The sequence below is a fragment of the Vipera berus genome (assembly GCF_964194415.1).
Source record: "Vipera berus genome assembly, chromosome: 7".
Taxonomy (NCBI): Eukaryota; Metazoa; Chordata; class Lepidosauria; order Squamata; family Viperidae; genus Vipera; species Vipera berus.
In genome coordinates this window covers 23,012,283-23,039,366 of record NC_138209.1, presented here as the reverse complement: position 1 = coordinate 23,039,366, position 27,084 = coordinate 23,012,283, and the positions used below count along the sequence as shown (strand labels likewise).

At 35.7% G+C, this 27,084-nt stretch overlaps 1 protein-coding gene across 3 annotated transcripts in view; it reads right to left on the bottom strand.

Moving 5' to 3' along the window:
- Positions 1 to 970: 970 nt before the first annotated feature.
- SGMS2 (sphingomyelin synthase 2) overlaps positions 971 to 27,084 on the bottom strand; it is a 38,185-nt gene continuing 12,071 nt past the window's right edge. The window contains exons 1-6 of one of the 3 annotated variants that reach the window (XM_081333358.1): positions 18,098 to 18,171; positions 10,227 to 10,883; positions 6,755 to 6,872; positions 5,342 to 5,495; positions 3,894 to 4,060; positions 971 to 2,906 (exon numbers count right to left, since the gene is read on the bottom strand). In XM_081333358.1, the coding sequence (XP_081189484.1) occupies positions 2,703 to 2,906; positions 3,894 to 4,060; positions 5,342 to 5,495; positions 6,755 to 6,872; positions 10,227 to 10,681 (1,098 nt within the window). In that variant the 5' untranslated portion in view covers positions 10,682 to 10,883; positions 18,098 to 18,171 and the 3' untranslated portion in view covers positions 971 to 2,702. Of the gene's footprint in view, positions 2,907 to 3,893; positions 4,061 to 5,341; positions 5,496 to 6,754; positions 6,873 to 10,226; positions 10,884 to 18,097; positions 18,172 to 27,084 lie in introns of those variants that run through there. The other 2 variants (XM_081333357.1, XM_081333359.1) reach the window with 2 other exon arrangements.

The following is a 27,084-nucleotide window of genomic DNA, read 5'->3' as shown; positions in this document are numbered from 1 at the left end:
AGCTAAAAACAAATGTATTTGTATTTTATGTTCTGAATTAGAATTTCTCAATTTGTTAGTGACATATATGTTTTGCTTAAAACAGGGGTGTCAAACTCAATTTCATTGAGGGCCGCATCAGCATTGCAGTTGCCCTCAAGGGGCCGGGTGGATATGGCCAGAGTGGGTGTGGCCTACTGGGTGGGTGTGGCTAGAGTGCATATGGCCTACTGGGTGGGCATGGCCAGCTCTACATCGTTCGCATCAAGGTTGCCTATGGGGGCCTGGGCAGGAGTGGGACAGATCTGAGGGTCTCTGGCAGAAGGAGGGTCTCTGGGCCAAGGCAGTGGGGGCCGTTCCCTCACTGTTTCCAGGATGGCTTCACGGGCCACATGAAACCACTTTGCAGGCCGCATCCGGCCCCCGGGCCTTGTGTTTGACACATCTGACTTAAAAGGTGTAGTTTTCCATGTGTTGTAGATATCCTGAAAGCAAGGGATTGGTTCTAGAGAAGAAAATTAACTCATAATAATAATAAGGCATCTGACTTGAATATCACACTTTACTACCCTCTAAGATTAGATTATATTGTTTGCTATACCAAAATTTGTGATTTGAAAATTGATTCTTGTATGACAATAGCTTTGTTAGTCTTTGAAAACAAAAATTCACAAGGAACTTGGTAGCCCCTTTTCTAGTTAAGAAATTTTAGTAAAAACAAAAGCTTTTAGAAAATTTCCACCAAACTCCATCTGTTTTTTTCTAATTGGATCTTATAAACTTTTTTATGTCAGCTTATTAAATTGATTTTCTTGTTATGTAATTATAAACTTCAAAATATTTAAATTTATACTAATTAAAGCAAATGTGAACAGTAGTTTTCTGAATATTGCCTTTACTGACACATTACATTATAAAAGCATACTATAATTTGGAAAAATACAATCTAACTGCTGTTTTGTAATTCTAATAGCACTGTTTTTGAGCCAGACTGAACAAAAGTAGTAGGCCATGTAAATTTTTGTGTTCATGAGCTTAGTAAACACTTCAGGTATTTCTACATACTGTGTTAATATTATAAAATAAGTCTTTGTTCAAACAAATAAACCTTGAAAACTAGAAGATATCAGATTGGCCATGTGACCATTTAATAATTAATAGTGTTAGGTAATAGTGAAACAAAATATTCAGTGGAAAAACTTTAGCATAACAACTCAAATGCCAAAGGAAAGCAAGTAAGATATCTACCTCAATGTTTTAGTGAATGCAACTTTAAAAAAACACTGAAAAAATCATTTTCAAGACACCATTTAGATGACACTAAAGCCAGTAAGTATGAATTGCTGTTCTTCTTGATCTTAAATGCTTACTTCGTTAGTTTTAAATGCATTGTATTGTATGATCATATGCACATATATTTCAGTAACCATCACAATAGAATACTCTGTGCACAAGACATTTTAATTCAGGAGAGGCTTTCATTAGCAGAATGATAATTGTTGTTTTCCCCTTTTCCCTGAACGCTTCTGTATCACTCCCAAGCTGTTCTGAAGGGGAACTTAATGAACTAGGTTAAATCTGGGGAAAAGGCAAAACATTGCAGAAGGGAATCACTAAAATCATTTTTTCTTCTTTTTCTGGTAATAGGAAGTTCAAAAGCACTCTTGTCAACAGATGGATATAGACTGGTTACAACCCATTCAAAATTATGCGTTGCCTTTTGAGTGCTGAAAATTGTTATTAGACCACTATCTTTATTAAGTGATATACTATCTTGTCAATTGTCTGAAGGATGGTCAATATTTGCAGACTCTCCAAATAAGTCATCTATTGAGCATTAACTGTGAATGTTAATGTTCAAAAAATGTGTCCTGTACATGCGCCACAAAGTCATGCAAACTAACTGACCGGTAGAAAATAAATAATCTTTTTGACATATAATGTATTTTAACAATAAATTAGTTTATCTCTTCTCTTTTAGGACATTGATGACATTAGCAGACATTATTTCTAGCTTACAGTATCATTGGGTAAAATAGGGTTTATTTTCATATATAAAATTACCACATTTTTAAAAATGTAAAAGTTAACAGAGGATAGCATGTAGATACAGTGGTGGCATTATGGGGGTCATAATGTAATTCATTCCCATATGAGAATATGAAAGATCATGTTCTGTTCTGGTTTTACCAGTTATATGTAACAGGCCTTATATATGCACCAGTTGGATTAAGACCTCTGCCTGCCAATTTCTGTTACTCTCGGCTTGAGAGACCAGTATTGTGTCTTTTACCTTTTACCTTTTTTTTTGCTCATCAAACTGCAGAAATCTGAAGCTGATATTTTGTTTCGATGCTTCTGTGGGTGAATGATATTTAACAACAGATGGTGTGATGTGTACTTTGGCACCTCTTAATCTCATTAAGAAGCCAACATCCTGGCTCCTTTCCTCAGGAAGTATTAGATTGGCACTAGAGTGTCACCGAATGCCAATGTCTACTAATACTGAAGAGTGGGATGAAACTGTACAATGTGACTATAAAAAAATACCAAGGGATAGCTATTATTTTCTAATGGCTACAAAAGTCTTTTCTCAGATCAATTGCACAGAGTCTGCTCCACTTCTTCAATAAACAATCTAGTCATCTTGAGAGAGCTTTGGTTATAGCATAAATGTTTTGGTAAAAAGGGAAAAAAATTGTATGTTTTTGCCTTCATCTTCTTCAGGTGGATTTTTCATTGTCCTCTCCCGTTTTCTGCACACGGGAATATTTTTTGCAGGAAGACTTGAAACAACCAGGCGGCCATGTTATTGGCCATGAGAAACTGCAAGGAACTGACCCTTGTACATTCTTCTCAAAGAAATTGAATATTGGATACCACCATGCTCGAGACAGAAAGTTAGTCTGCAATGATATTTTCAAGTTCTGTATTAAGAAAAAAAAATTACAACCATGTTTAGAATGCATTAAAAACAGAGTTACAGCCACCAGAAATATTATTTTCCTTAAACTGAAAGCACTGTCACTATATCATCTGTTTGGTTAGTGATTGCTTAACACAACAAACTACTGTAAATGTATTCTTTTCTCACCTACTATTAGAAATTGCATTTTTGTGTAAAACTTTAAGGTCTAGCTTTAGTGAAAAAGGAATATTTATCCCTAGTTATACTGCTGCTTTCCTGTGAAGAGCTCAAATACTTGATGCTCGGCATATATGAGCATCTCAGCTTTGTTGTGACTTTCTTAATTTCACATATATGGCTCCTTATAATTACTTGAGGCATATATATATATATATATATATATATATATATATATATATATATATATATATATATATATATATATATATATATATATATATACATACACACACACACACACACACACACACATACATACACACATATATATGTAAAACAAACACATAATATGTAATATAAAACAAGATGGAAAAGCATATTTTTAAATTGCAATGACAAATAATATCATTTTAGCCATTGTCTATGCCGGATGAAGGCCTCTTCCACATGTTTGCTGGCATGTGGAAGGAATAGACCATAATCTGCCATGCTGGTGCAATGAGGGTTGGCAGATGTGATCACTGTCAATCTAGGATATCTATCATGGCCTGTTTGCCTTGGGAGACCTTTCTGGACATATACATGTCCTAAGACATAGCCCACAATTATAATATAATATAAATAATAATATAAGAGAATAATATGTTTGCAGCCTCTTGCCCCACTCCACAAATGTTCATAAGAGGACAATAGAACATAACCAAGTTGTGGTTGTTAAGGCCTAAATATTGGTCTTTCTTGAATTTTGAAAAACAGCTATTACTTATCTCAAGCTCAACATTTAATATTAATTTTAATATTTAAAGTTGGCACAACTGCTGCTTACCTTTTCATTAGCCATTGCGTGATACCACCAAAACAATCTTGTTGTGATAAAATAAGCAATAACAACATCTACAGTGTAATGCTCATGTCCTACCAGGATACAAATTATTCCAGCAACACTCATACACCAGCAAATCAAGTGATACCACCAAAAGTGACGAGGTGAATCTGTCCAGAAAAAAAATCATATAAAACATAGGTAATTGTATTCTAAAATGGGCACTACAGTTCAAAATTACAGTTATATTCGTCTTACCAGGTGACTGAAGGACAAATGGTGTTGCTATCTTCAACACTGGGAAAAGGGAGACCTAAGTGTGTGTGTGTGTGTGTGTGTGTGTGTGTGTATGTATGTACATACGTATGTAGGTACGTGTGTGTGTGTATGTGTACGTGTAGATATAGGTATAGGTATGGGTATCTAGGATGGAAAGAACTACATTGAACAATGGTAAGCATGAAAAAGATCTAGGTAGACCAATAATATGATGCATGTCAAGCTATGAAACAATACCTCTGGAGTTTTTCTTTGTTGGGCTTCTCAGCCAGAACTTGACAATGCAATTGCAAAATAAAAAAAAGGTATGGGAGTGGATGGAATGGAATGGAATCCTAGGCTGTAGAAGTATGATATCAAGCTAACATGAAATCATTGTTCTTTGTACTCTGTATTGGTCAGACTGTACTTAGAATATTGCATCCACGTCTTGGCACTAAATTATAGAGGACATTGACACTCTGAAACACATCCAAACAACAATTAAGATGATGAGGGCCTTGGAATGAAAAATGTAGGAATGATTATAAGCTAGACATATATTCAACCTAGAGAACAGAGGACTGTGGAGATATGGTTTTTCATTCTTAGTGTTTTCCTACAAGAGCATGGTCTGCTTTTTCCCCAGATCAACTAAATCATTGGTTGGATGAGGAATTGATGGAGCAGTGGGCTAATGCCTCCTTAAGTAACACCAGCTGCCTGCAATTAGTGCAGGTTCGCATCCCACCAGGCTCAAGGTTGACTCAGCCTTCCATCCTTCCGAGGTAGGTAAAATGAGGACCCAGATTGTTGGGGGCAATAAGCAGACTTTGTAATAATGCCGCTTGGGGGGGGAAGCCCTAATAAGCAGGCATATACATAGAATGAAGGCTACTGCTAAGCACATTGGTTTGTGCTTAAATTGTAAGCCGCCCTGAGTCTTCGGAGAAGGGCGGGATATAAATGGGATTAAAATAAAAATAAAATAAATAAAAGATTGACCATCTTATTGCCCAAGTTTGACATTATGGGCTGAGAATGACTGGTCCAAAGTTACTCAGGACTAGTCTTAAGACTTTTAAGGGAACAATACAACTCAACAGTCTTCTGGTTTCTACCTTGGTGCTGGCATTAAACATTTCTGTGAAAATATTTTTATTTTTGAAAAAAATGCAAATATTGAAACTTACATTCCTTGATAAATAGGTAAGTGAGTGTTAACACTACAGTGTGTCCACTGAATAGAAAATCTCCACATAAGATATGTGAGCCTGTTATAGACAGACCACCTCCAGAAATTAGTTGCAGAATTCGCTGAATTTTAGCTTGAGAATCACCATTTAGCTAGAATTAAGTAAAAAAGAGGGGGGAAATCTTTAGAGGGTACATTTGACAGGATAAAACACCACAACTTCAAATTAAACAAAATGCATAAAAATACACAAAATAATTTATCTATAGCATTTTATATTATCTATGTGAAAATTACCAAAGAGGTTCACAACAATTAAAAGCCAGTAGAGCATCATCAATCAGTACAGGAAGTAAACCATTTGGATCCTTGGATCCTTCTCATTAATAGTTACATAAAATTGCTGAGGGAGGCCATCAGTAGAGATTAAGCTTGGTGTCATCAGTAGAATGATAATACCTAGTTAGACATTTCAGTTCTGGGATGCATCAGCAGTATGGAAATGCTGACCCTGATGTGCTTGTCAGGGGAGAAACAAACTCAGATTGAATCCTTCCAAAGTAGAATAACTTTGGGTTTATCAGCCAGATTATCCCAGAGAAATACCATTTTTCACCCTGAACTGAATTTTGTTTCCCTTTTCAGAAGTAATTCATAATTTGGTCGTCCTCTTAATTCAGAGTTTCTCCTCACTAAGCAGATAGCAACTGTGGTTAAGACAGCTTTTGTACAGCAAACTTTTGTGCATCAGTTGTGGCCACTGATGGATCAAGAGGCTCTTCTCACAGTCACTCATGGCCTAGTCACTTGCTGTTTGAAATACTGTAATGAACTGTCCCTGAAGAACATTTAGAAGCTGCATCTGGTACATAAAATGGCATTGTAGACAGTGATGGATTTTTCATGATATACCTGAATGACTCGGCTGCTTTAAGAACTGTGCTGGTTGAAAAATGGCTCTACATGGCTCTGGCCCTAGTTATCTAGGACTGACTTCTCCTATATTTATTTGTCAATCTGACCAGACCTAATACGGCCAATTCCCTCCTGGTTATTATCTTTATGAGACTGCTATCTGAGAGGGCCTTGAAAGCTGGCTGAAAGCTTTCCCTCCTTCCTTGAATCTCCCTCCAGGTGGAGGTTTCAAGGCATCACTGTCCCTCCTGAGCTTTAAGAAATCTGTCAAAATGTATCTGTTCCACCTTGGATAGACAGAGGGAATACTTTGAATGGAACTGGGATTTGTGAGCATATGGCTTTTGCTTTCTCAATTTTTAATATTTTGATTTTGCCATTTTAAAAAAATGTATATGGAGATGTCAGTGTCTTTCCCGAAAGACTGGGAAGCATACAAATGAAATAGCATAAAGATACCTATGAAACTATTACAACTACATGCTAATATATTTACCTTTGGAGCACATTGAAAATGCATTCCAGGTACAGGTAAAGTGGTGACATACATGGTAATGCACCGATAGAGGTACAAAGTTCCCAATATAAAAAAGAACCTTCGTCCTACTATTGATCTGAAATATATATAAACACAAACATGTTGAGGAAAGAATTCTTGAGGAATAATGCTAGCAGTATATAACATGTCTATGAAAAAAAATTGTTACAATGGCAGTTACAGCACAGCGGAATAAAATATAGAAAAAAATATGAAGAAACACTGCCTGCTCCAAAGTTATGTTTTGATTATATTAGTTTTAGAAGGATGAGAAAAAAATTCTACAAATAGTACCTTTGGCTGGTGGCTATGAAAATCATAACATTGGACCTGTTTTGCACATCACAATCTTAGACATTATAGTAATATAAAACATCTGAGCAAGGTAGAATTTTAGATTGTCAAAAGTTAGCAGCATGCATACTTAGCATAGGCTTAGCTTTTAAATAACAAAAAAAATCCTACTACATTTCTGATTTGCTACTCTGCTGTAATGGAGAAAGTCCTTGAATGAGGTATTTCAATAGTATGGGGTACCCTATCTTCCCAAAATATTGAGATGGGAATCAATCACCTTGCTTTGATCAATAATAGAGGTGCAGAAATCAAAGAAAAGAAAAATATATATGAAGAAGTGATCTCCAATTATCTTTTACAGCAGTTATGATTATAAATATAAAATAAACTCCTATTCTAAGGTTACAGCATTGTATATATTTTATCCATAATCTATTACTTTTATGCTAGTCCTCAAAATCATATATCATTCATAATATCATTTTTTGTTTCCCACAAAAAGTCAAAAAGGGATTAGGATTAAATTTAGACAATATCCTAGCTCTAATTAAAGCAGTCAATTTGTCCATTTCAACAAGTTCCATCATATTAAGTATCCATTTCATATACATTGTGGTTAAAGTCAAATCTTTTCACATATAATAGTCTCACTGCAGTTGTCATGTATAAAAAGAAGCTCCATAATTTTTTCTTGCTATTTATCCATCAAAAGTCTCTGGTTTCAATTATATATGGCCATCTTTCCTTGTTTATCACATACACTTAGATCTCTTGTTCTCATTGCCTTCATGTTTCTATGACATATCCAGTTTTAACAAATATAACAAAATGAGGTCTATAATGTTATTTCTGTGTTCTTTTGGCAAATATTCATTTCTCACAACAGATCACAAATTATCTACTCACTTTCTGCCAGCATTTCCGTATCTTATCATTTCTTCACTCATTTTTTCATCTTATTTACTAAGATACACAAATTCATCTTTCTGCTCTAATTTTTTGCTAATTATGTGTAGCTCATAATTGTTCATTGAATTTTCCTTGTCAAACATAATTCCACTTATCTTTAGTACATAAATGTTTAGATCTATGCTCCTTGTTGCATCATACAGTCTAACATTCATGGCAAATCATCTGAGTTTACAGTTAAAATAATACAGCATAATCTGCATACAAAAGTACATGCACATTCATGCATCCAACCAACAAACCTCAAATTATCCTACAAACACTTTTTATACATTTACACATAAAGGGCAACAACAAAAGTCCATCACACATCCAATAAACATTCCACTTATATTGCTCTTATGGTGTGGGGGCACAGTGGTTAGAATGCATTATTGTAGGCTAACTCAGCTCACTACCAGGACTTTGATTCTGACCAGCTCAAAGTTGACTCAGCCTTCTATCCTTCTGAGGTCGGTAGAATGAAGAACCAGATTGTTGGGAGTAGTATACTGACTCTGTAAACTGCTTAGAGAGGCTGTAAAGCACTATGAAGCGGTATATAAGTCTAAGTGCTATTACTATGGTAATCAGCAATCAACATTCATTCCATATGAATGAATGAAAAATGTTGCTTGCATATATCCTCCTGCCACACTTATCAAATATTATTGCCATCTCTTGTTACTCAGTCAAAATGTTACCAAAGTCTTTACCTTTTTAAAAAAATATTTTCGCATTTATTCTTACTACCTTTCCCTTTGTACAAGGAGAAGAGTAATGGCATTCTTCCCATCATCAAGCATAGATGCAGTTTTCATGTGTGATAAGCAACTTACTGACACAATCAATCATTCCTTAAGCATACCCCACATTTTAACATTGTTCCAGTTATAGCATGTGCTCAGGGTTATTGAAAGTCAGGTGGCATACAAATTTAAATCATCATCATCATCATCATTGTATCTATATATTTACCATTGTCATTTTCAACATATTCCCAGCATTTACATTATACTTTTCATCAAATATTTTAGAGCAAACTTTTATATAAATTACCTCAATCCCATTCTTTAACATAATTATTTTTTCCATACTAATCTATCAAATACCTCTAGCATTATCCCATTATCCCAGGACTGGAATTTTAATTGTTAACTCTTTGTGATCCATAAGCTGAAGTACCAAGTGACCAGACTCAATTTTATAACCATTTTTACAATGGTCACACAGCTAGTCACTACAGTTGTCAAGCATACCACATAGTTATAAGCAGGAGTGTTTTTATCCAATGGGTATTTTGCCATCAAATAGCATAAAATGATGCAAAACACAATCACTGGACTATGGGATTCTGCAACCAGTTGTAAATGCAAATAGGCTACCCAGCACCCACGAATGATCACATGACCACAGGGGTGATGCTGCAATGATAACTTCAAGGATGTTTTTTTTATTCTAATTTAGAACAGTTCTAAGTCAAAGACTACCTGTAGATCATTTTCTTTCAGATCTATCACAATCTTCCCCTTTCTTTGTTTCACGTACCCACAATATATCCTATTTTATCTGCTAATTCTTTTCTTTGATTTAATGTTAATTCATGCCTATTATCATTTGTTTACATTCCAAGTCACAACTTGCCATATGCCATAATCATAAACAGGATACTAGATATTGATCTCTGCCATTCATCATGGCTTCTACCAATTTCATACAAGTGTGTGTGTGTGTGTGTGTGTGTGTGTGTGTGTGTGTGTACACAGATACACACATACATATATGTATCATATGTAGGCTAAATCCCCAAACTTACTTTGATAAGCACACTAGTGGTCAGTTTCAGCATATTCTATCCAACATTCCACCAATACAAGTAAACCCCCGTTTTATCCAAATCTGTTAATCTTATTCTGTGCAAATTACAATTCATAATCTACAAACTACCTGATCAGTTAGCATATATTATCCACATCTCTCCAACGTGAAAGTATTTGTTATATTTTGACATTCAGGATGCAGATTCTTTTATTTCTATGATTGCATTAATGCAATTGCAAAAATCTTTGTTAGCATCTCAAATATATTGATATTTACATACCTATAGATCATCGTATACAGTGCATTTAAAAACATCTAAAGTTGTCTATTTCCATAAGAAAAATAAAAGAAAAAAAATACTTACTTGTATTTAAGAAACAGCCATTGGATTATCCATATTCCAACAAGGATAATTCCATTTATTTCTGATACAGAAAAAGCCCATTCCACACGATCAATATAATCAAAAAATTTATCTGGCAACGGAGGACTGAGCTCCTTGGGAGGTACCCTCTCATGTACCACTGTGATCATGACAGTTGTTAAAACTAAATTGGAGACAGCATATACAAAGGCAATGCCCGTTTTCCACCATTCCAAAGGAAACTTGTTTCTAGATTCAGTGGGCATGGAAATCTGTATGTATTCTGGATAATTTTTAGCACCTTTTCGCAAACCATTGGATAAACTCTTTGGTTTGCTGCTGCCATTCTTGTCTTCCTCACTAACAGTCAGAGCAGGTCGAGCATAATCATTGGTAGTTTCACTGGTCTGGACTTCCATATGTTCTTCAAGCTTTGCTGTCTCTATGGTATCCATCAGGTTTAATATGTGTGACAGAATTAATGGATTCTTGTTTGATTTCCAAAAATATTGTCCACTTCTGTTTTTAAAGTCTGCCTCATCCACTTTCACCCACTTTTATTCTTTTAACAAAGCATACAGAAACTGTAAGTCCCACTTTGAGCTACAGCTTTGGTTCTTCGGTAGATTTTTCTTTTAAGAATCATCAACATGCTACCTGCAATTACATTTAACATACAAACTGTTAGATATACATATATCCACATATAGATAATTTTGCACCATAAAAATATATATAATAAAAAAGTCCAGGGAATCAGGCATTCAGGAGGACACCTTGTTTCAATTAACAATGTTCATAAAAGTTTAGACAATCTGGATTGAATTCTCATTGGAGTTACAGGTACAGATAAACCACATAATATTTGATGTGCTAAGCTAAAATGTGGCTTGACTGTTTTTGATCTAGTATGTTAGTTTTTTGTAAGCCATAATTTAGGGCTTATTACTTGTGCAAAGGCAACCAAGTATGGCATAGTCAGTAAAGTACTGTATGGTTAAATTTTGCCTCTATAGTTTTATGTGAACCTGGGCGACATATGTGTTACACTATAAGAGAACTTGGACTCATCCTTTGGCCAAAAAAATATCAATCCCCCCACCTTCATCCTTATTAGACATACCAGTCAGCTCTTGTATTAGGATTGAACAAACAGAGGGGGGAAACTACCACAAAAAACAATAGTAATTAAGCAAGCAGTAAAAGGAAGATGATTTGAATGTTCTAGTCACTATGGCTTTACAATGCTTAACTTGATTCATATCTGTTTTCATACCAGTGTACATAAAATAATCTGCCAAAAGGATATCACAAATACCAAAATAAGGCAGTTATTTCAATAATAATAAATCTACGTTACAAATACTTTATCAAAAGCAAAATTTAATAAAAGTTCTGGGTGGCACAGAACAAGCTACAACTAAAGCCAAGTGCGAGAAAGTTGCTTTTTATAGGAGTCTGTCAATTTGAGAGTCCTCATGGACTCATGGTTCCTGTTTGAATAGCAAGTGGAGACTATGATTAGAAGGGTCTTAGCTTCATTGGTGTACCAATTACTTTACTTGGTTTAAGAGGAAGCATCTATAGTACCGTATTTTCCGGCGTATAAGACGATTGGGCGTATAAGACGACCCCCTACATTTCCTGTTAAATTATAGGGTTTGGGCTATACTCGCCGTATAAGACTACCCCTCTTCCAACGCACACCAAATAAAAATTAAAAAACATCAGATTTGATTTTAATATGGTAATTTTAATTCAAATGCTTATGACATGCAGGTACTTAGTAGGAAAACTGTCACTTATAAACATAAGGCTGTTTGTCATCAAACATGTAACCATAACAGTGCAAGTGGATTAAACTTTTCCTAATTCACTCTAAAGCTTTCCCTGTGCAGACCAAATGGGAGATCCGCTCCAGGTTTTCCAGCCAGCCCGCCCAGTTCCTGAGTCAAATGTGTCCTTAGAGCTAAGCAGCTGCTCTGGCTGCTGCATTCCCCACCTGCCTTTCAAGTTGGGACAGACTGCAGCTGCTCTTCAACTTTAGAAGGAAAGACACCCAGACCCCAGCCTGTAAAAAATCACAGACTGCAGCTTCTTCTCCAATTGGTCCCGCTTTCCCTGCGCAGACTAAATGGGAGATCCGCTCCAGGGTTTCCAGCCAGCCCTGTCCCTAAATTTTCAGCACCCGGCGTATAAGACGACCCCTGACTTTTGAGAAGATTTTCATGGGTTAAAAAGTAGTCTTATACGCCTGAAACTACGGTATATACAAGAGCTATTTGAGTTTTAAAATTGAAAGAAAAGTTAGCGTAACAACTGAGGGATTGCGGGGCTCCACACCCTACAGCTGATTTCTTTGTTTGGGGACCCTAAATGGGCCAAAAGCCACCCAGGAGGTGAAAAAGGAGAGATGCCCTGCCAATCGTGGGGAGATGTTGGTCGATCTGGACGTCTGGGGAAAGCTTTCCAGAAACGAGCAGAAGAAAGGCTAGCGTCATTCATGAGTCTAGCCCAAGCTACATGCAGCTGAAACCAAAAAGTACTAACTTAAGCGTGATTGTAAACAGCGTAATTGAACTGGATAAGAATATTGATTCTCTCTCTTCTACCTGATTTTTCCTGGGGAAAAAACCAGAAGTAAAAATCCTCCGAAAGTGAGAGGGGGGGATCTTTGCTCCACCCTCCTCTAAACATAAGCAGCGAATTAAATTTACGGGGAATAGAAATAGATAACTGAACATAAACTAGTGGAAAGAAACTTAGAGATGAAATTTAATAATGGAAGGAACTGTGATGTAATCCAGATGGAGAAAAGCTTCCAGGAAATACTGGACATGGAAAAGATAACCTATACATTAAGATTCCAAGAACTTGAGAGAAAAAAGTTGATGGGAGAAACTAGGAGAGAAAAAAAGAAAAATATCTCTGAGGAATATTTCCACAAAAACACTCTAATTGACTTATCTTTTGTATTGACAACAACATATACAAAACCATGGGAAGATCTTGGGGTTCAATGGAACATACTGGTTAGGAAAAATGCCTTGCAAAAAAAGAGAGAAAGGGCTAAAGCCAGAATTAAGAAATTAGATGACGGGACTCATTTAATGGAATACTTAAAGACTTAAAAGAAATAAAATTTTGAATACAAATGAATCTTAGCTTAGGAGGGATAGACTTCTTAAGCAATACAGTATTTTTTGCCTATGATATGAGAAATACAAAAATGTTGGAGATGACTTATATGAGGGAAATGTACTAAATACTTAAATATAATGCATTTTGAAGATTTGAGTATGCTTTAAAAATAAAACATTGATTATAAATGTATTCTAGTTTAAGAGGTATATTTTTAGACAGTATATTATTTCTGTCCTTTGTTCTTTCTGTTTCAAGATATGAAAAATGTAAGGGTTGGGATGGCTCATATGAGGGGAAAAACTTCAATATATCAGTGTAATTAACTCTAATAAAATTTTGACAGGTAAAAATGTTTTCTTTTGAATATTGTGGGGAAATTAAATTTAAATGAGAACTCTAAAAACAGGATCTATGATAAGGTGATTAGATGATTAATTAGAAAAGAAGCTTAATAATGAGGTGGAGGATGTTTGTAGATATTTAATTGTTAATTATCAAAAAATGTACTAATTTAAGGTTGATAAAAGAGAATATTATTGGAAGAAGAGAAAATCAAGGAAAGCTACTATGTGGAATATGGAACTATAGAAGTTGTTATTGATTATTTGTAAATACAAACCCTGACAAAAAAAAAACAATAAAACTTTTTTTTAAAGGAGAGCTGAAGGCAAGGCTGAGAGGCAGTTTTTCCACGTTAGTGCCAATATTTTGGAATGCCTTCTTTATGGAGATCAGACTCACACCTTCTCAGCCGGAATTCCAAAAGAAAAGGGTGCATTCTCTTAATTTAAACATTGTTCAAAACATTGTTCAAAACATAAAGCATGCTCAAAACTCTGTGCCACCTTTGTAGTTTTTCTTTATCTTGGGAGGTTTTTATGTTATTATTTTTAATCATCCCATGGATGTTTTCATTTCTGTATATTAGAATAACAGAATAATGGAGTTGGAAAGGACCTTGGAGTTATTATGTACTCTGTAAGATGCTGAAAGTCATCAGATTTTGATGGGGTATAAGTTTAAATAAATAAATATGAAAATGACTACTGTCACTATTAATTGAATTTGTTATGTCCTTATATTGCACAGTACAAAATGACTTTTGCAAGCCTTTTTATATTTGTTGTCTTAATATACATAGATAGCATTTTTAAAAGATGTTCAGGCATTAAAAAATGGAACACAAATTGCATTGTGCTTTTGCTTTGACCATAGGCTATTTTAGGACAAATGACTGATCTCCAAGTACAGCTTTCAAGACATTGGAGAATACAATCAGATCAAGATAGAGAGAAGCCTTACCTCAAACCAAGCACTTTGCTTTGTACTATAATCTATAAACATTAGCCATAAATCATTGTTTCATTTTATAAGAGAAAAACAGTAAACTGATACAACTAATGATTCATGTAAACCATTATAAATGAAGTGTACATTCAGGAAGAAACACTGGATGAGATTCTAAAGACTAGAAAAAAGAGTGCATTTCTAGAATGGTGTAGCTGCCCTCATAATTCATGCTATACTTTGATACCCTCAACCTATATGCTTCTGGATAGGCCAGGGGTGTCAAACTGCTGGCCTGCGGGCCGGATGTGTCATTCGGAAGCTGTGCCCACTCCATTGCCGGCAATGGCGAAAAGGCTCCGATATGTTGCGCGACATCACGTGACGTCAAGTTTGACATGTCTGAACTGAGACATACATATGTACAAACCCATTATAGGTAAGTCCTTGATTAACAACGGCAATTGGGTCTGGAATTTCTGTCACTAAACAATGCAGTCATAAAGTGCAATGTCATGTGACAATGCCACTTAGTAATTGCAGTCCTGGCACTTCTGGTTGCTGTTCAGCAAATCCCACAAAGTTAAGCAAATCTCGTATAGTCACCATTTGCAACCTCCTGCTGACTTCCCCATTGGCTTCGCTTGTTGGAAGGGACAGTGAAGGTTGCAAATGGGCATCACATCATTTTGGGATACTGCAATGTTGTAATTATGTGAGGTACACAAGAAATGTACATGTTGTAATTTTCCATTTTTGTTAAAAGAATAGGCATATAGAGGCACTTAGCTAAGGTACTTTTAGGAAAGGAGATATAAACTGAACGAATAAAGAGGAATTATATATACTGACTTAAAACACACTTTTAGAATAGTGCACACTATTGTAGAATAGCATAGAGCTTATGAATAACATATTATTCGATTTATATAAGGGTTATTCTTTATTAAAACTGCTTAGACTTAATATTTTAAAGTATAACTATGAACCAAAGTGCAGCCATGTTTAACCGAAGCTTGAACTCTGTTACACATATAGCTTCCAGATGGAAAGCAGGCATTCTTATAGAAAAACAAGGGAAGATATAAGTCCTTTATAATTGCAATTATTCAGTATGAGTTGCAATTCATCTTATAGATAAGCTATACCCCCAGTTAGCAGGATGTTACAAATCATGTCACAGAAAAGGGAGTGAAGATAAGACAGGAACAAAAGGGGCATTTGATCTAAAAATTGGAGGGTCTGGTAATTGTAATGGTTGCTAGGCGGTTGGAAAGCATGTGACCAATTGTGGCGTGATGTACGGGACAGGATATATAAACCTATGCAAAATTGATTCAAGTGTGGACTCTGTGATTTGCTGTTACCAAGAGTTCCACCACTTTTGTAAAAGCTTCAATAAAACTTGTTTTGTTTTCCAACACCCTTGGAGTTGAATTTTTATTCCTCACAATTACAAGCTAGTCACCAAGCACCCAGATCACCACAGGGCCTCTGCGATAGCCACAGCTAGAAGGACTGATTTCAAGTATCACTCATTCAGTACAGTCATAAGTTGAAACAGTTGCTGAATGAGTGGTCATTAAACTAAATGCTATTCCATTCTGATGTAAGCAATGCTAGGCACGACAAAAAAAAAGACATAATAATCCAAAGGAATTTGTGGCATGAATATAGCTAAAAATATAGCTAACATAGTTTACATCAATGCATTCAGTATATATGTTCATATTTTTGTATTTTTGCGAACCACTCTTGCCTCCATTATACCATTTCAATATAAATGAGAACTAGCCAAATGGTGAATTTGGACCAGTTGCTCTTTCTTGGTCTACCTTGAGTTATATAGAAAAGGGGGAGGGCAAAAATACAATAATGAATAAAATTTTTGTTACAATTTGTTCTAAAACTTCTCATATCTTTTTGAGGGTGCTAACGACTTCATCTAACAGCACATTTTTTTAAATCTTTACTCTCAGTCCATTCACTCTATCTTCATATATTTGTTTTGATCTTTATTCACTCTTTGTACATGACTACAGCTACTACAACAAACTTCTTTTGTACTGGATACCCATTTTGTATTCAATCAAAGTTCACTCAATACCCACTCATTCCTGACCCCACCTCTTGTTTTGCCAACACGCTTTTAAATGTCTAATTTCCATTGCATTCAACTTTCTGTTGACTTAACTGTCATTTCCATGTAGAAAAATGTACAGAAACAAGCTGTTATATACATTTCCACTTTTGACAAATATTCTTTTCTCACAATGTATTATTCACTATCTTTCTAGCAATATTCACATATCTTACAGTATCTTTATTTCTTCCTATTTAATATTTAAGATATTAAATATTTACATAAACTCAACTACTTGTTCTGATATATTACAGGTTGTCCTTGACTTATAACAGTTCCTTTAGTGACCATTCCAAGTTACTTCACTGAAAAAAGTGACTTATGACCATTTTTCATACTTATGACCATCGCAGTATCCCCATGATCACATGATCAAAATTCAGATGCTTGGCAATTGACTCATATTCATGACGGTTGCAGTTTTAGGGGTCATGTGATCATCTTTTGCGACCTTCTGACAAACAAAGTCAATGGGGGAAACCAGTTTCACTTAACAACCATGTTATTATTTTACGAATTGCACTGATTCACTTAACAATTGTGACAAGAAAAGTCATAAAATGGGGCAAAATTCACTTAACAAATGTTTCATTTAGCAACAGAAATTCAATTGTGGTTGTAAGTTGAGGACTACCTGTGTATAGGTTGCACACTAAACAAACCACATCGATATTTTATCATTGGTTGCTATGTTATCTGTACCTGGAGCTCTTCTATTTTTCACTCATAAAACATATATTACTTTCTTCATCCATTGGTTCTTGGATGCTAATATACATAGCATGTTTCAAATTCTATCTTTCACCTTCCACAATTATTCCTAAAAGTACTAAAATACTCCTTTCAGCTTTTTCTCACTTAAATTTCATCTGAAATGATTTCATAACTTTTATTCTTTTAATTAATTTTACATTGCTGGAGGTTCCTTCTTGCTGGAGGTTCCTTCCCTCTATTCCATTTGTTTCTATTTTTTCTCAAAATCACACTTCAACTCTGTTTTCTCTGTTTCTTTTAATCTTAACTGATCCTTGTTGATATTGATTACATTTTTACCAGTTTCTTTCTGTCCATAAACCTAATATAGTATTTTTCTGTCATTTTCCTTTCTTATATCCAGCGTGCCATAAGCACAACTAAGGCTCAGTTTTACTTTAATCACATTCATGGTATTCTACATAAGATAGGATCTCCACCTAAAGACTACCTTTCAAGTCTACATATTGTCTCATGCATCCCATCAACTAGATGGTAGAAACAGAAAGCATGTATCTTATATCAGAGTAAGCATAGTCTTTACCTGGATGTTGATTTCAAAATATGCTGCTGGTAACATTCTGCTCCATGATAGTTATTTCTCAAAACTTTTAGCACATACACAAAACCATTGAAAGAGAAGTTCAAAGACATAAGGGCATGCACTAATAAAATATGCAGAAGTCACTCAAGCTTTATTACTTTTCATTTAATAGAGGTAAGAACTCAAGTTTTGTACCACTGTCTGGGCAGGATAATGAACTGCAGGAAGATTAAAGGACAGTTTTACTTTTCTGATTCTTTTCTCTTGTAAAAGTGATGCCTGTCATCTTCTAGAACAGGGCTTTTCAACCTTTTCACCCATTGTACCACTTTGTCAAAAACTTGATGACCAAAAAAAAAAGGAAAAAAGGAAGAAGTACAGGTAGTCCTCGACTTACAACAGGTCGCTTAGTGACTGTTCAAAATTACAATGGCACTGAAAAAAGTGTCCCCAAGCCACAGCCGAGCAAGACACCCGCCTGCCTGCCTGGCGGCACTCTTCCTCCTGTCCGAGGTTTTCATTGTGGTGAGCATTTCTGTTGAGAATTGGCAGTGGGGGTGGGGTGGGGTTTGGTTTTTATTCCCCCCGTCTGCTTGGTGGTTGCAGCAGGTTTTGGTCACTTCACATGACCCTGGGACACTGTAACCGTCATACTGTAAATATGAATCGGTTGCCAAGCATCTGAATGTAAATCACAAGACCCTGGAGATGCTGCAACATTCCAGCTGATCGGCGCTTCTTCTGAGCTCAGCAGAAGCACCAGGATCAGCGCCGAGCCGAGCTCCAGCTGCAGCCTGGTGCTGATCCTGGCGCTTCCACTGAGCCCTGACAGCCAGCCCTGCTGCTCCAGCCATCTCTCGCTCAGGCTTGTGCGGTGCTGCCACCAGTTCAGCTCATTCCCCTTCCTCGCTATGACTTTTCTAGGATGGTCACGTACCACCTGCCAGGTGCCAATGTACCACAGGTGATACCCGTACCACTGGTTGAAAAGCCCTGTTCTAGAAAATGCTGTATTCCTTCTAAGGCATTCTTATATTTAGTACAGTAGTTTCTATTGCTGAAACTTCTTTTTACGTCACAATTAGCTGGGACAAACATCCCTGCAGTAATTATAAATGACTTGGTTATAAACTGGCCTACACTGAAAGTGATTTGGGAACTTCATTTAGATTAAAACCAGTCAAATGAGTTGCCAATTGGGGTTGGTTGATATAGTCACATTATGCTACTGCTTAGCATCTGTACAGGGTGTAAATCTGTTTCTAGGCCTTATTCAAAATGCTAATACTAACCTACAAAGGCTTAAATCTGAGCCTGCAGCTAGGTCCTCCTTCCATATTTACTGAAGATCTTCACTCAACTGAAGAGGGCAACTCATGAGGCCAAGTGGGTAAGATACAGAAGAAAGGCCTTTTCAGAGGTGGTTGATTAATGCTATACCCAAGGAGCTCACCTGATACCTACATTATTGATTTTTCAGTGTTAAATTATTCTTTCTTTTCTCAATCATTGTAAGAATCATATAAGCATTTTAACAATTCAGTTCTTGCTATTTCATTATTGTGGTTTAATGCTGTATTTGTCCCACTGCCATTGTTGTTCCTTCGCCTATTATAATGTTCTTTGATGTTTTTAATGATTTACTAGGGTTTAGATTGTTTTTATATTGTATTTATGTAGGTTTATTTCTTATAAAGTATTTTACTTTATTATCCACCGACAATATACAGTAAATATGTTAACAAATCTGTCTGTATATCTTGTCAGACAGATTCAAAAACTTTCAGAGCAAAGAAAAATCTGAAGCTAAGAGGCCACCTAACAAGCAAACTGCCTTCATTTACCTTCTCTATATTTTGCTTTTAAAAATCTTGTTCAATTTAGATACCTTAATTCTTCACATTTTGTTGATTTTATTGTTTGTTCAATTTCTAAAATGTTTAGTTACATATTGTTTCTGCTAAGTCGAAATCTTTTTTAAAAGAAAAAAACTCAGCAAAAGTAAACATAGAAATGAGCAAGGAGGTTTTTCTAAGTGGCATTATCAGATCTATGAAGATAAACAATTACATATTCAAACAAAAAAAATGTGCAGTGTTTGTTCATGCCCAAGCGGATTATATAGAACAATATTTTAAGAAAGCATGCATTAAAAATATTTTTTCAGATATTTGTCTTGTATTTTTAACTATGCTGAGAATTGGAATGTATATTTAATATTTAGCATTTCTGATGATATATATGAGTTGCTGCTTTAGAAAAATCCACTATTTTTTTTCTTATAGTTTTAATAATTCAGTCTGAAATGGCATTAAGCTACTTCATTATTTCTTGGCTACAGGGATCAGAGTTGCAATAACTGAAAAATGGGAAGAGTTAGATTAATCATAGTCATTAAAAGGAGGAACATGAGCGGAGTAATATGTACTTTCATTTACTTCACCTGAAAAGTGAGTCAACAATCAGTGAATGGAATAGTTGTCACTCACATGCTTGTTAAAGGAGTGGTGATGAAACTATTTTTAGGATGTGTCATTTATATTTATTATTGCTATGGGAGGTTATCAAGTCACATAGAAATATAGCACATTCCGATAAATTTCACAACAGCTAACATTCATTGCTAAGCACCTGCATTAATCACGTTATTTTTATGTATAGATAAAAAGAGCACTTAAGTGACACTATTGTTCATTAAATGTGGCAGGGGTGACCAAATACAAGCATTCTCTTCTCCAGCTATTCTTAAGAATAGGAGCTGCACCTTCATTGTTAATATTTTTAAAAGCTATTAGAATCTTGGTTCTTTAAGCAGATATTTGGGTACTAGGAATATGTTTGATACCAAAGAAATATATGGGACTATTATTTATTTTGACTTTATGAATTGGAATGTATACTATAATTTTATAGATTACATTGCTATTTAATCTGATGTACATTATATATTTTATTATAAACAGCATGAAATAATAAAGGTTGAGGCTGCCAGAAGACTGGAACTTTGTATCTCCCTCAACACCTAAAGTGATAAAAGAGGAAATAAAAAAGTAGTATAGTACTGTACTACAAGTATATTCATGAGGCCATATTCCTGAGTTTTCATGTGGAAACTGCCATGCACAACTTTGGGAAGAAACTTTCCTAGATCAACAGCTGCCTTGTAAAGGGCCAGGTTGGATATGCTTGTTCAGCAGTGGGACCAAGAAGATACCAAAGGTCAGTTAGGTAGCAGGAGCCATGGAGTGCAGGGCTCAAAACTACATAGTCACAGTCCCACCGACAACTCATGGGTGGGGGTTGAAGCACCTATGTGGTTGTAAATCAGGTGAGCTACCAAGTGCTCAAATTTTGATCATGTGATATGGGGATGCTGCAACAGCCATAACTTTGGGGAGCAGTCATAAGCCCTCTTATTATGTGCTGTCGTAATTTCAAAAGTTCACTGAATGAGTGGTCATTAATTGAGGACTACTAGTAAGCTACTTATATTCTCCTGAATGAAGTGACATAAAAGTATTCATAATAAAATAAATGGCTTGTATGCCAAAAGATTAGGGATTAGCAATTATCAACTAAATGTATAAAAAGTTAATAAATTAGATATAACTAACCAATCTGCACACTAAAAAGCAGAGACATCACCCTGTCAACAAAAGTGCATATAGTCAAGGCTATGGTCTTCCCAGTTGCAATGTATGGCAGTGAAAGCTGGACCATAAGAAAGGCTGAGCGCCAAAGAATTGAAGCCTTTGAACTATGGTGCTGGAGAAGACTCCTGTGAGTTCCTTGGACTGCAAGGCGATCAAACCGGTCAGTCCTAGAGGAGATCAACCCTGACTGCTCTTTAGAAGGCCAGATCCTGAAGCTAAAACTCAAATACTTTGGCCACCTAATGAGAAGGAAGGACTCACTGGAGAAGAGCCTAATGCTGGGAAAGATTGAGGGCAATAGAAGAAAGGGACGACAGAGAACGAGGTGGCTGGATGGAGTCACTGAAGCAGTAGGCGTGAGCCTAGATGGACTCCAGAAGATGGTAGAGGACAGGAAGGCCTGGAGGAACATTGTCCATAGGGTCGCGATGGGTCGAACACGACTTCGCAACTAACAACAACAAACCAATCTGTTTGCTGAATGATATAAGTAAAATCTATATTAGAAACTGTCTGAATATAGGAAAAAACAGTATATTTGATCTAAACAGGCATGTTTTTTTATTTAAAAAGTTTTACAATACATTTTGACTTTAATCCCCCCCTCCCCCACCCCTATCCAACCCTCCCTATCCCTCTCCCCCACTCCCTCCTCCCCCCCCCGACTTCCCAGAGCTAAATACAGGGCATAAAATCGAAAAACAAACATAAACACCCCTATGTTATCAACAATAAACTATAAATTCTATCTCTCTCTAGCTCATATAAAATGAGTACAAACAATATTAATATTACAAATAAAGTAGAAAAGAAAAAGAGGAAAACAGAAAAAGAGCTTTACTCAAAATAAATTTTCTTAATCCCAGTCCTTATTCATATTAATTTCAAAAAAAAAAGAAAAGAAAAAAAACTTTCACCTGCTATTTGCATTCTCCCACCTTTCTCTAATTTCCAAACAAATTCTCAGTTACGCGCCAAAAGCGCCTATCTCTGTTAATCTTAATAATCTCCGACCAAACTAAACTATGATCAAAAATAGTTCTTGCATGTATCACGCCAAATGTCTCGCAGTTCCAAATCATCCTTAAGTTCAAATAAAAGTTCAAATAAAAAGAGTATATAAAAAAAAGATTTAGGCAATCTCTAAGACAACTTGTTGTTAATTAGGAGCTTACATACCCATTCTTAGTTCAACACATACTTTAAGTCCATAACCCTAATATACTTTTCTAGCAAGCAAATAACATCAATCTTAAATTGTGTAAAATATTAAAAAAAAAACTTTCTTTCTCCTCTATAATAATTTTACTCCATTGACATTCTAATCTAAAAATTTAATCAGCAATCTTAACGCCCCAAAACTTTTGGAGCACCTCTGTCATGACCCCCAAAACTTCTTTAGACCGCTCTCCTCCCACATCTTCACTGTAAGCACACTTTGAAGATTCCATAACTTTCTGCTGGTCTTGCTCTTGCTCTCGTCTCGCTCTTCTTAGGGCGGCACGCGTCATCTTCTGGCCTCCTGCAGCAACCGATGAGACTGTGACTTGATCCCCTCCAACACCATTGTCCTCTGTCTGTCTATCTGCAACATCTTGAAGATTTCCCACACCGTATCCTTTTGCAGCTTCCAAAAATGATAGGGGGGTTGCTTTTAACACATTACTATAAAAATCACGTGCCTGAGCCACAGTAACCAAACGATGTCTTTTACCTTCGTGCGTCGCCACCAATCCAACTGGAATCTCCCATCTAAACTTAATATCACGTTTCTTAAGTTCCTGTACTAGAAATGCAAAATCTTTCCTTCTCCTTAGGATCTTCGGAGGGATCTCTTTTAAAACCAAAACTTCTTGCTCAGCCACTACCAAATTAGTATCATAAGCAGCTTGAATGACTTCATCTCTAATTACTCTCTTTGTAAAATAGACCACCACATCTCTGGGTAACTTCCTCTGTCTTGCAATCCATGAATTTACACGAAAAACTTTGTCCATATTTCCCTCAATTTCAGATGCTGACTGGCCCAGTACCCCTTCCAGAGCCTCAGAAATCAGCTGCTTTAAATCTTCTTTACCATTCTCCTTTAAACCCCTAATTCTAATAGCATACTGCATCTGATGATACTGAACAAGGCTCAATTCTTCGTCCATTTTATCCCTTATATTTTCATTTTCTAATACCTTTGCTTCTATTATAGAGTTCTTTTGACTGAGATCCTCCACTTTTATATCCAGCTGTAGCACACATTCAGCTACGGATTCAACCATAGACAAGATGTCCACCCTCATTGCTCTCAGCTTCTCTTCCATCTTCTTCTCCAATTTCTCCATTTTCTCCTCCATTTTCTCCTCCAGCTTTTTCAACTTTTCATCCATCATATCAGACATCAATTGTGCATGCTTTCCAAGAGCGTCTTGTAAATCCTTAAGCGTCAATACCGGGGGAGATGCAGGAGGAAGCAAAGCTTGCAATGAGGTCTCTTGCACCAGGGAAGACCCCGCATTCCGAAGAGCTTTAGAAGTTTTAGCCGCCATCTTCCCCCACTTTCACTTATTACACACTTTCACTTTAAAGCTATAAAATCCATTGAGCTAGAGAGTAAAAATAAAGAGTCCACTTCACCTTGACCTCCTGTACCGCTCTGCCTGCATCTTGATAATCAAAAGTATTTCCTTTTGGCAGGGGTGGTTGCTAACGCCTGGCTCTGCTCCAAAAATCCCAGAGCAGAGGCGCTGCGCAGCTCGGAGCAACCCAGGCTTCGGGGGGGCTCATCCTTCAGCCGCCCAAGCTCTCAGCTCAGGCGGCCCCGGAGAGCTCAACCCCTACCTGGGGCCTCACCCCTCCTCTTCTCCCGAGGAGGGGGCTTCAAATCCATCTAAACAGCTGATCGGCGCTGTTTACGATGGAAAAACACAGCTGCGGAGCGGGCAGCCTGAAAACGGCTGTCTTTCAGCGTCGCGTCGCCACCGGAAGTCAGCCAGCTTTTTTTTTTTTATGCTAGAGTAGTCTTGTGCGATAGGCAGTAAACAAATTCAATAAATAAAATAAAACTCTATTCTGCAGCATAGCATGCAGCATGGAGAATGAATTAGGAACTGCAAAATAAACATAAAAAAATGTAAATAGTCATAAAGGAAAAACTGAGAAAGTTGAGATTGGATGCAGCTGATTACAAAATATAATCTTTGAAGCAATGTATGTGCTTGGTAGAAGCAGGGATGATTTATAAGAACAGAAAAGAACAGAAAGGGATAGTAAATAGTTTTGGTATTTAGATTGCTTTCTCATTCTGTTTTGCTTTCTGTACTTTGCTTAACACTGCTCATCACAAAAGAAATATTGTAGTGTGTGTTTTATGTGTGTCTGGGTATGGGGGGTATGGTTATATATGGGTTTGTGTGTGAGAGAAAGACAGGAATAGACAGACATATAAGGAATAAATATATAAATAAACCTGAAGTATGCTATACGTAGCGTTCAATATTAACCCAGCATCAAGAAATAGGTTTGAGAATAAATCTGAAGATATTTCTACAAACAAGCACTTTTTCCTGCATATAAAAAATGGTGTGAAAATTCCTATTCATACATCTGCACCAAAGCTATCTAACTCTTCTATTCTATAGAAAGGAAGCTGATTCAAACAGGATTTTTAAAAATAGAATTGTAAATTTGGGAGCAACCAATTCCAAAGACTGAATATTACAAAAAATATTAGCATGTCTTTCCAAAATTATTTATAATTTTGAGCCTGCCTTTCTATTCAAACTACATTTTTATGATATCACTGAAGACCAAAAAGGATCATGGTTTAGTTCTGTTTCAGGTTATACGTTTGTAACTGAATTGCTAGTTGCATTTCTTCTTGTACATCAGAAAAGTTAATGTTGTTGGGAGTATTTTTAAATGAGAAAGATAAAAAGGAGGAGAGAAGACAAGGTGAAATGATCATAGTTTGACAAGGTCCATTAATATACAATATGCTCTTTAACAATTCTGGCAGAACTAACACCTGAAAGTCATCAATTGCTGGTTTTTTCTCCAATTTTTAAAGAATATAAAAATATTTTAAAGAATGCAAGCAATAATAATTGGAACTATAAAGTTGTATATTTTCACCATCTACTTAATTTTTTTTTGTTAATGGGTATAACAAAAGCAGAAAGACAAGAATAAATATTCTAAAAAAAACCTTGTAAAGTACTATAGTAAAACATTGGAGATGTTACATAGTTTATACTGATATGCTAAAATAATTTATTCAGTGTTGGGGGGATTAAAGTGTACCAAATAATCCAGGAAAAATTAAAGAAAAATCATTCCTTTTCCTACTGACCTTGTATTAGATGCTCTTTCTTCAGAATCTTGTGGGTGTTGTGACTAACACGTGACCCTTTTTAATGCCTTGATAACCAATTTATGTTCACAGCTCCTCTTAATGTACCATATACTCAAGAGCAGTTTGAGGTAATTCAGTTGGGATTATGATGTCATCAGAATTCAGATATATGGAATTTTTTATGTAGAACTATTGTTGAGCTACCTACTCTGACAATTTAAAAAGTATTATAAAGAAGTATTTCCTATTATTTTATGTTATTAGCATGCTCTATTTAATTTTTGCCAAAAAATATTTCACAATATCAGCTGTGCCCTTTTTTTAGCCTTTGTTCCTTGAAACTTTCACATTAACATTAAACCAAGTGGAAAAATAAAGCTTTTGAAATTTCAGTTTTTCTTTTATATGTCACTGTTCAAAACTGCAATTTATTGCAAAATAGGAAGGTTCAATTTAAGAAGCAGTTTATTTCTAGAGGGCCCTAGTTTAGTTCTGAACTTTCTGAATAAGTATTTCTGAAATTCTAAAGAGCCACTGCAAAATCACCATAAACAATACTTCATATGAGATGAATGGGTATATAAATCTGTTAGTAAATTAAATAAATAAACTTTGAATTTAGGACTTGGTTTTTTATGAAATTATTACTAGTATTATCTATGTATTTTGGAATAAAGTACCATTCATAATTTACATTTAATATTAAACCATAAGTTAACATTATTTAGAAAAATTGGGTATATAGACTACTTACAAAGTTTCAATTGGAGCAGCAAATAAATTCTAGAAAGAACATATTTTAAAACAAGGTTTTCAGTAAAATCCATTGGATTGTTGCAGAATCAAGAGACTCAGACCTCGGAATCAAAAGAAGTTTGTTTTATTTTGCACGCAAAAGGTTCAGAACAGAAAGCAAGGGCAATGTCTGAACCCTTTGTCATGGAAAAGCAAGTACATATATAGCCTCCAAAAGTAGCAAAACACGGAAATGT